General features: G+C 55.0%; 1 protein-coding gene across 2 annotated transcripts; it reads right to left on the reverse strand.

Annotated features, from left to right (window-relative positions):
- Positions 1-463: 463 nt before the first annotated feature.
- Positions 464-7,455, reverse strand: EFNA1 (ephrin A1). 2 transcript variants are annotated; one of them, XM_001115135.5, is made up of 5 exons: positions 7,262-7,455; positions 3,752-4,047; positions 1,753-1,818; positions 1,544-1,594; positions 464-1,369 (listed from the first exon to the last, which is right to left on the reverse strand). In XM_001115135.5, the coding sequence occupies exons 1-5, from the start codon at positions 7,351-7,353 to the stop codon at positions 1,257-1,259; spliced, it is 618 nt and encodes a 205-aa protein (XP_001115135.2). In that variant the 5' UTR covers positions 7,354-7,455; the 3' UTR covers positions 464-1,256. The 2 variants fall into 2 exon arrangements, with proteins under 2 accessions (XP_001115135.2, XP_077800958.1); XM_077944832.1 differs by lacking the exon at positions 1,753-1,818.
- Positions 7,456-8,864: the final 1,409 nt, after the last annotated feature.

Consider the following 8,864-nt stretch of genomic DNA (forward strand, 5'->3'; position numbering starts at 1 on the left):
ACTGACGCCTCTATCACTGACCCCCCCCCCCGGGTCCAACCCACTTGCTGCTGGGAACTTTCCCTCCCAGCCTCCCACACGTCTCTGCTGGTGTGGCTGTGGGGCGGGGCCGCATGCCTCAGCTGGAGTTCCCAGCTTCCCTGACTCACCCAAACAGCATGAGTACCTGAACGGTAGTATGCCAAAGCCCTGCGGTGAGGGGGTGGGAGTGGGGTAGAGGTTGGACAGGAAGAACTTCGAGTGGAGTGCAGCTCAGGACCCGAGAGACTGCTCTCAGGAGCACTCCGGTCCTGGACAACCCTCAGAGGAGGAAACAACCCACCCTTTTGGCCTGGTGAGGGGCACGCATTCTTTGGAGAGAAAGAAATTCAAACCCAGTTGCTACTGTTGTAGCACACAGAGCCTCACACTTAGCAGGGGCTCAATGGTCATACGTTTTAATATGGAGTGGCAGAAAAGCATGTCCGAAAAAACACATTGCTTTATTTTGAGACAAAGAACATTGTATAAAAAAACTCCAGTTGTAGAAATCAGGACAGACACACAGCAACTTATATACAGATACTGTACACGTGGGCCCTGCCCTTTAGGCTACACTCTAGGCAGAATGTACACATGGGCACTGCCCTTACAGCTACACTCTAAGAACAGGTTGGCACAGCCCCCCTGCTGGCACAGCTCTGGGGAGTGCTGCCCCACGATGGGAGAGAATGCAGTACCTGGCTACAAACTTCTCTGTGGCAGCTCCACAGATGAGGTCTTGCTGGGAGATGCTGGGTCAGCCCAAGCATGCTGCCTCTCCTGTACCTGGCTCCCAAGCAAGAAACTGTTTCTTGCTTTTCCTTTAGTCAGTTCATCTGGGCATCCTGGCTGTCTTCTGAAGGGGGCATCTTTGCCAAGCTTTGCCCATCCACGTGGCCCCTTCCAGCTCAGCTCCCACTGTGCCTTAAGGGACCATGTCTGCACAGCTTGTTTCTTTGGCTTAAAGGCAGGAATGGTGGGAAAAGACTGTCTCCACTTACTTCTCCATCCCTCCGAGGTGAAGGTGGGGATGGCACTGCTGGGCTGGTTGGCCTCCTTCCAGTTGAAACCCTTAATACTGACCCGTTTTGAGGCTGCTAGGTGACAGCTTGTGCCTGTGGTGGGAGTGGTTCCCAGGGATGGGGGCTCTGAAAGTGGCCCCAAGACAGGTTTGGAGTGCCTGTCCCTCTCTTCAGCCCAGTTCCAATCCTTAAGGCCAGGTGTGGCATACACCTTCACGGGGTTTGCAGCAGCAGAAGTGGTAGGAGCAGCACAGTCCAGGCAAGTGGGAAGAGGCGTGGGGCGGCACTGTGACCGATGCTATGTAGAACCCGCACCTCTGGGTCATCTGCAAGGTGAGAGGGCAAAGGCCGCCAATGTGAGTGACTCCACTATTTGCACTGGCCCTCAGCCCAACAGGATTCCCTCAGCCTCTGCCTGGTAAAGGAGCCACCTCCTGTACCCAACCTCTTCAAGCAGACCCCTTCCTGTGCCCCAGGCCCAATCTGCTCCAGCTACCCACCTGCTGCAAGTCTCTTCTCCTGTGGATTGTCATGGGCCTGAGGACTGTGAGCTGAAAGACAAGAGTGGTAGTAGATCAGGTACTGTATCAAAGAGGCAGAGAGCTGTGAGTGTGAGGGGCTGGGCTGCAAGACTTCTATACCATCCCAGATCACCAGACCGCCCAGCATAGAGATGGAGGAAGGAGGCCCACAGGGCCCTGACACTCACTGATTTTGCCATTGACCGTCACTTTCAACCTCAAGCAGCGGTCTTCTTGCTGGTGGATGGGTTTGGCTGCAAGATAAGCCCACAGGAGGTTAAGTAAGAAACCTTTGGTGGAAGAAAATGTAAGCCCAAATTCCCCTTGCCCTGTTTTCTCAGCTCCCTACTCAATTTCATTCTCTTCCCTCTAATCTTGATTCCTACCCTCCTTAGTTTTTGCTAACTTCCTGCCCAATGTTCAGCCCAGCCTCCCATTCTTTGGAAATAACCCTCAGCTTTGGCAGTGGTGACAAAAAGAACGTAGACACTGCCCCTCCCCACATTTTATCCTTCACTTCTCCGAGTCTGAATATGTTCCTCTTGCCTATATATAGTACTCCTAGGCCGGGTGTGGTGGCTCACACCTGTAATCCCAGCACTTTGGGAGGCTGAGGTGGGCGGATCACGAGGTCAGGAGTTCGAGACCAGCCTGGCCAGCCAATATGGTGAAACCCCGTCTCTACTAAAAATACAAAAATTAGCCGGGCGTGGTGGCACATGCCTGTAGTCCCAGCTACTCAGGAGACTGAGGCAGAAGAATCAATTGAACCTGGGAGATGGAGGTTGCAGCAAGTTGAGATTGTGCCACTGCACTCCAGCCTGGGCGACAGAGCGAGACTCCGTCTCAGAAAAAAAAAAAATATATATATATATATACACATATATACACATACACACACACACACACACACATATATATACTACTACTGCCTAGCCCCCACTGACTGAGTCCTAGATCCATTTTATACAAAGCTGATTTCATAACTTTTTTTTGAGATGGAGTCTTGCTCTGTCACCCAGGCTGGAGTGCAATGGTGTGATCTCGGCTCACTATAACCTCACACCTCCTGAGTTCAAGTGATCCTCCTGCCTCAGCCTATTGAGTAGCTGGGACTACAGAGGTGCGCCACCACACCCGGCTAATTTTCGTATTTTTTTAGTAGAGTTGGGGTTTCACCATGTTGGCCAGGCTGGTCTTGAACTCCTGACCTCAGGTGATCCGCCTGCCTCGGCCTCCCAAAGTGCTGGATGATCTCATAACTTAAAATCCATCAGGCTGTGCGCGGTGGTTCACGCCTATAATCCCAGTACTTTGGGAGGCCGAGGCAGGTGGATCACTTGAGGTCAGGAGTTCAAGACCAGCGTGACCAACATGGTGAAACCCTGTCTCTAATAAAAATTCAAAATTAGCTGGGTGTGGTGGCAGATGCCTATAATCCCAGCTACTTGGGAGGCTGAGGCAGGAGAATTGCTTGAATCTGGGAGACAGAGGTTGCAGTAAGCAGAGATCACACCACTGCACTCCAGCATGGGCAACAAGAGTGAAACTCCATCTCAAAATAATAAAATAAAGTAAAATGAAATAAAACCCATCATTGGCGAGAGCCCTCAGGATAAAGTCCAAACTCCTTATCACTTTTTAGTTCCCCCATGGTCTGTTCTGTCCACCTCTCCAGGCTCACATCTCCTCACTGACTGTATCCTTCCCACTCCAGCCAGGCTGAGCCATAGGAAGTTCCCTGAAGATGTCATGCTCCCTTTGTACGTATGCCTTCATGCCTGGCCAGCTCCTCTGCCGGTCCTAAGCTCTGGGATCATCTTCCCCACTGAGCCTTCTCTGAGCCCCATAGCCTGGCAGGTACCCAGGTCATTTTCCCAAGGCCCCTGTGTTCATGTCTACCGTAGCATACTGTTCTAAGGGTCTGTTAACCTATGTGTGTTTCTTCTCAGCTTCCGTGAGGACAGGGACTCTGTAGTGTTTTATTTATCTCTGTGCTGGTAGTGCCATGCAGAGTGCCCAGCACGTAGAAGCTCACTCACATTGGGATGTGGATGAATGAAAATAGAATTCAAGATTGGAAGGGGCCCTCTACTGCTGGACTCTGCACCAAGCATGTACCCAAGCATGTACGTGGTGGCAAAAAAAAAAAAAAAAACCAGACACTGTCCCCTCACAGGCACTCACAGATATAGTAGTAGCTGTGTCCTTCTTTGAACTCCTTGCCCAGGGTGAAAGGTGTGAAGCGCTGGAACTTCTCAGACAGCTTCTCTGGGCCATGCTTGGCACTGGGCCGGTTGCACTGCCAGCGGACCTGGTCCTTGGACTGGGGCTGGCACAGCTGGTACTCCTCACGCTCCACCAGGTACAGTATGTACCGCTCCATGGCAGCGTCTGCCACAGAGTGATCCTCATAGTGCGGACAGATGATGTCCACGTAGTCATTCAGCTGCACATGTATGGTGTAGTCCTCATTCCGGAACCTGGGGACACACACGGGGGAAGAAGCAGGGGGTCATTCAGAAGCCGGGCCAGATCCTTGGACCTCCAAATGTTTACATGACCTCTCACATTTCACACTAGACCCCAAGAGATTTTTCCAAAGTCTCAACTCCCAATATGTACTGATCTTGATGTCTTACATTTCTCTCTGCCATCTCTAAACATTCCCCTGCACCATCACTGTCTCCTCTTGGTCCTTCAAATAGCATCCACTCAGTATCTTTCAGGTACCAAAGCATTTTCCATAACCCGCGTGATGTTTACTCAAGGATGGGCTTCTACCTATTTCTGTAGCTCACTCATCATTCTCTTCTACCCATAAATATTTCCCCAAATCTGTTATACCAGTTGCTCCTTTTAAATGCTGTTAGGCCTCAACCTGAGACCCCACCGGTCTATCTTGTAATCAGAATCCAGGAAACCCTTTCTCTTTACCATGCTAGCCCCGAGCCCCCAACACATCTGTGTCTTCACCTTCCTTACTCCTCTCACATTTCCCCGGACCCACTGAGTAGATCTCACATTTCCTAGCTTCACTTTTCCTCAAAAGTGAAGCTAATATACCCGGGCCCACAGATAATGCCCCTAGTCCTTTAAGTTAAATCACTCTTATCAATTCCTTCAGCCCCCCTCAAATCTCCTTTTCTAGCTACTCAAAGTTATACACTGGTCTCCTTTTCCCCTTCTTAGAGCACCCCCAAACATCCCTGTCCTTCTTTCTCCAAAAGCCACATTTCCACCTCCTGCCAGATGAAATGCTGGAGCTCTGGGCTTGAGACAGCCTCTCCCCTCTCCTCTCCTCTCCCCTCCTCCCAAGGTGGAGCCAGCTCCCCTCCCCTAGTTCATTCCCCCTGGCCCCACCGGCTCCAGCCTGACTGCCCACCAGCCCCTCCCCACCAGCCCCAGACACCTGGCTCCAGCCTGGGTGGGGTCCCAGTAGGGGGAAAAGTGCTCCCCACAACCCCCGAAGCTGCTCAGTTTCTCTAATTCCCCCAGGCACTGCCAGCTAGAGACTCAGCAGAATTAGCGTCAACTTGCTTCGAACCAAAAGCACTGGCCACGGCTGGGAGTCAGGTGGAGAGGACTCTGAGATGGGCACCCACTGCCCAATCAGCATGACCCCAGAGAGGCCAGGCTTTGCAGCAGCACGCCAGCGCCCAAACTGGGCTTACCAGGCCCCTCCCCCACCCTGGGGAAAAGAGAGAGAGGAGCAGAGAGAGGCTTTTAAAATTCCTCTCTGGAGAGATAAACATAGAAGCCATTTCGGAACAGGTATTTCAGCTCTGGGCCTGGCGTCTTTCCCTCATTCCCGTGACGGGCACTGACTCATTCCTCATCCACCTCTGCTACCCGCCCCAGCACTCATGAGAACCTGTGAAAATTTACCTTGTCAAATGTGGACAGCCCCTAGGACCCCAGGAGGGCACAGCGCCCACTCACCCCCAACACTGTCCTCCAAACAAAGGCAGCCAGCAGGTCGGAATGAGGGGCCTGCCCTCCAGCACGAGGGAGGCTGGCGCCCTTCTCAGCATGCTGCCCCTGCCTGAGGCCTGGAGATCCCAGGGCTGCTGCCCACTGGCCTGAGTCACCCATGCCAGCCTCACCTACCCCGTTCATTGTAGCCTCATATTTGCCCCCACGCTGGGCCCAGCTTGGCTGCCTACGGACTCTACTCTGGACTGGCATCTCTTTAGTCCTGGGTATGATAGGGGGTGTGTGTGTGTGTGTGTGTGTGTGTGTGTGTGTGTGGCCAGAGGGTCACCCATCAGCCCCCTCTCCTGGGGGTACAGTCTGCTCGACTTAGCCTTCATTTGACTCTTGTTCCCCATCTGGGAAAGGGGGCAGTGGCGTCAGGGAAGGCGGGGAGGTGGGTAAGGAAGAGGCTCCTTCCTGAAAGAGAGGAAACTTGGGAGCTTGGGAACGGAAAAGGCCAGGGTCCCCCCCTCCCTACTCATGGCTTCCTGTCCCCTCCTCCTTCTTCAGTCAACACCTGGAATGGGCATAAACAGGGACTTTGCTCTCTCCCATACTAGGGCAAGATGCATCGGGTCAAGGAGGCAAAGCACAGGGAACGGGTGGCAGAGGGCTGGCTGGGCCTCCCCAGCATCCATGTGCAGGAGGGCATTGCCCTCTGGGGTTGGCAGCTGGCTGTTCTCTCCCCAACCCCAACAAGCCACAGACAACAGACTGCCTCACCAGACGATGCCACAGGGTCAGAGGAAGCTGGCACAACATATTTCTCAAGGGGAGTGGGGGGCAAGCTCGCTAGGGCTGAGAGTGGCTAAGCCGGTGAGATGGCTTTGGTGATACCAAGCTGCCCAGTTCTCTCCCCGTCCTCCCTACCACCCTCTCCTATATTCCCGCAAATATTGTTCCCATAACTTCGGAAAACTCAAGGGCAAGAACAAAGGGGCCGACAGAGTCTTCCTCCCAGTACCATTTGCCTCACAGCCCTAAACCTGCCCAGGAGAAATTAACTCCTTCCTGCCCAGAGCCTTCTGTAATCCCTTTAACCCCTTCTGTTCCTTCTGAAGCTTTCCCATGATCTCCCTCTCCCAGCTCTTCAATTTTACTACTTGAGAGCCCCATAAACAGGTGATTCCCTCAACCTACCCATGCACAGCATGTGCCTCACTCATGCCACCCCAAAAGACCCCTAGTGGGGGACTTTCCAGGTTTGCTTTAAATACAGGGTGAATGCATAATGAATGCCTACAGCCCAGCTCTCTCCTGAGAGGTCCTTTCAGGGTTCCCTTGAGCATTCTGCGCACTCTTGATGTCACACCAGGTACCTGTCAGTGTGGTCAGATGCCCAAAGGACACACAAGGAGGGGCGTGGAGGCTTTCAACGTGGGGGGGACCTAGAACAAGGGCCCTGGCTGCCAGGGGCAAAGTCTATGCTGGAGGCAGGAACTGCCCAGCATAGGTCCCTCACTTCAGAGTAATAGGGGTACCAGAGAGAAGGAAGGGAAGGGCAGATATAAGCCCATGCAAGTAGACACGAGCAGGTTCCTGCCCCGGGGTGGGGTGCTCCCAGATATGAGGGAGAAGTGAGGGGAGGAAAATCTACAGTAGCCCTCCTACCTCGGTCATCTACTCTAGGCTCAGCTCAGGGGTTGGCCGGGACAGTTATCCCGATAGGGAGGGCAGTGCCAGCCGGGAGTCCAGGCTGCCAGTGGAAGACTCGAGGCTTACTTGGGATTTGAACTGTTCCAGAAGACGGTGTGTCGATCAGCAGCGGCCAGACTGCAGCAGAGACCCAAGAGAGGGGCCCAGAGGAACTCCATAGCGCGGGGCCTGGCCAGGCCGGGCGGGGACGCCGGGCTCCTAGGTGTCTGGGTTCCCGCTGGCTTTCTCCGCGGCGAAGTCAGCGTTGGGCTCACAGATCTGGCCCCTTCGCCTTGCGACTCCGCCTTTTGGGCCGGCGCCGCCCGACACCCCGCCCCGCCCTCGCCCCGCCCGGCGCGCGGCTGCCCCGGGGCTTGGGGGCTGGGGAGGTGGAGGAGGGGCGGGCAGGGCAGGCGAGGAGGCTAGGGGTGCAGGAAAGAGCGAAGCGCGCTCCTCTGCCCCGGCAGATCTGCTCAGAGCTGTGTGTTCGCTCACTTGTGGGTCTGCGTGGAGCTTTGTAAGCCTGTCCGGGTGGTGGGCTTGCGTCCCTGGGCGCAGTCGCGTGCGGGAGAAGGGAAGAACTCGCAAGTGCGAGTCTGCGAACGCGGGGGTACGGGACCCGGCTTTGCTGCTCCGCGCGCGGACCTTGCAGGGTGCGAGGTTGTTGACATGCCCCGCACCTTTCTGAGCCTCGCATGCCCAGGCTCGGGCGCCCGCGTTCCCACCCTCTCCTCCTCCCCCATCCCCTTCCCGGACTCTGCGCTCGACTGCCCCTCCCCACACACATGCGGCTGTTTGTTTTTGTTGGGTTTGTCAATGTTGTCTTTGTTCTGGAGATTGTGTCATCGCCTAGATGCCGGGAATAAAGTGCAACGCTGTGTGTGATCGAGTGTGTAACGTGTGCGGCCGGGGCTAAGGGCGCCTCTGTCCATCCCATCAGTGCCTGCGCGCAGGAGCGACACGCGGGACCCTGGGCTCGAGAGGGGTCCGTTCTTATTTTAGATACGTTAAAGGGCACTGATGACCTGAGTATGTGTGACAACACACGCGTACACCGTGCAAACGGGCTCTTGAATATGGACTGTGAGAATCTGGGCATGAAGGGTGACTTAAACTGTAACCACACATGAAATACGTGTGATGGCGCGCTAGTGTGAAAGCATTTGTGAGTAGTATCACAGCCGCGTGTGTGAAAGGGTGTGAAACTCTTTGACAGACGTATGCTAATGTTTGTGAACAGCGTGTGAAGAGGAGGGGAGACGCGTACCGGCGTGCAGCGGGGGTGGGGTGGAGCGGAGGGGTGTTTGTGCGCAGTCCTCAGGCTGCACAGCTGGGGTTGGCCCAGTCTGAGCTGGGGCTCCCAGTCAGTCGGGCCCCAGTACCCGGCTTGGCCCCCTCCCCCGCGCTGTGTAAACAAACCCGCTGGAATTTGCCTCTCGGGGCTCTTCTCCCCGCCAGGATCTGCTGCCGTCTGGAGAGGGCTTGGCGGGCGGGTGTCAGCTACTGGGGTGGAGAGGGCGGGCAGGTGTTTGATTAGGCGTGCACGAGTGAGCCTGGAGTGGGAGAGCCGAATGTTGTGTGTCTGCGTGCGTTTGGTGGTTTACGTGAGTGGTTGTGTGGCTGTGTGAGAGCCGGATTGGTGCTGTGTGTGTGCGCATCCCTAGCCGGCCCTTCCCCGCGGCTGCGCATC

Source organism: Macaca mulatta, chromosome 1, assembly GCF_049350105.2.
Source record: "Macaca mulatta isolate MMU2019108-1 chromosome 1, T2T-MMU8v2.0, whole genome shotgun sequence".
NCBI classification, from domain to species: domain Eukaryota; kingdom Metazoa; phylum Chordata; class Mammalia; order Primates; family Cercopithecidae; genus Macaca; species Macaca mulatta.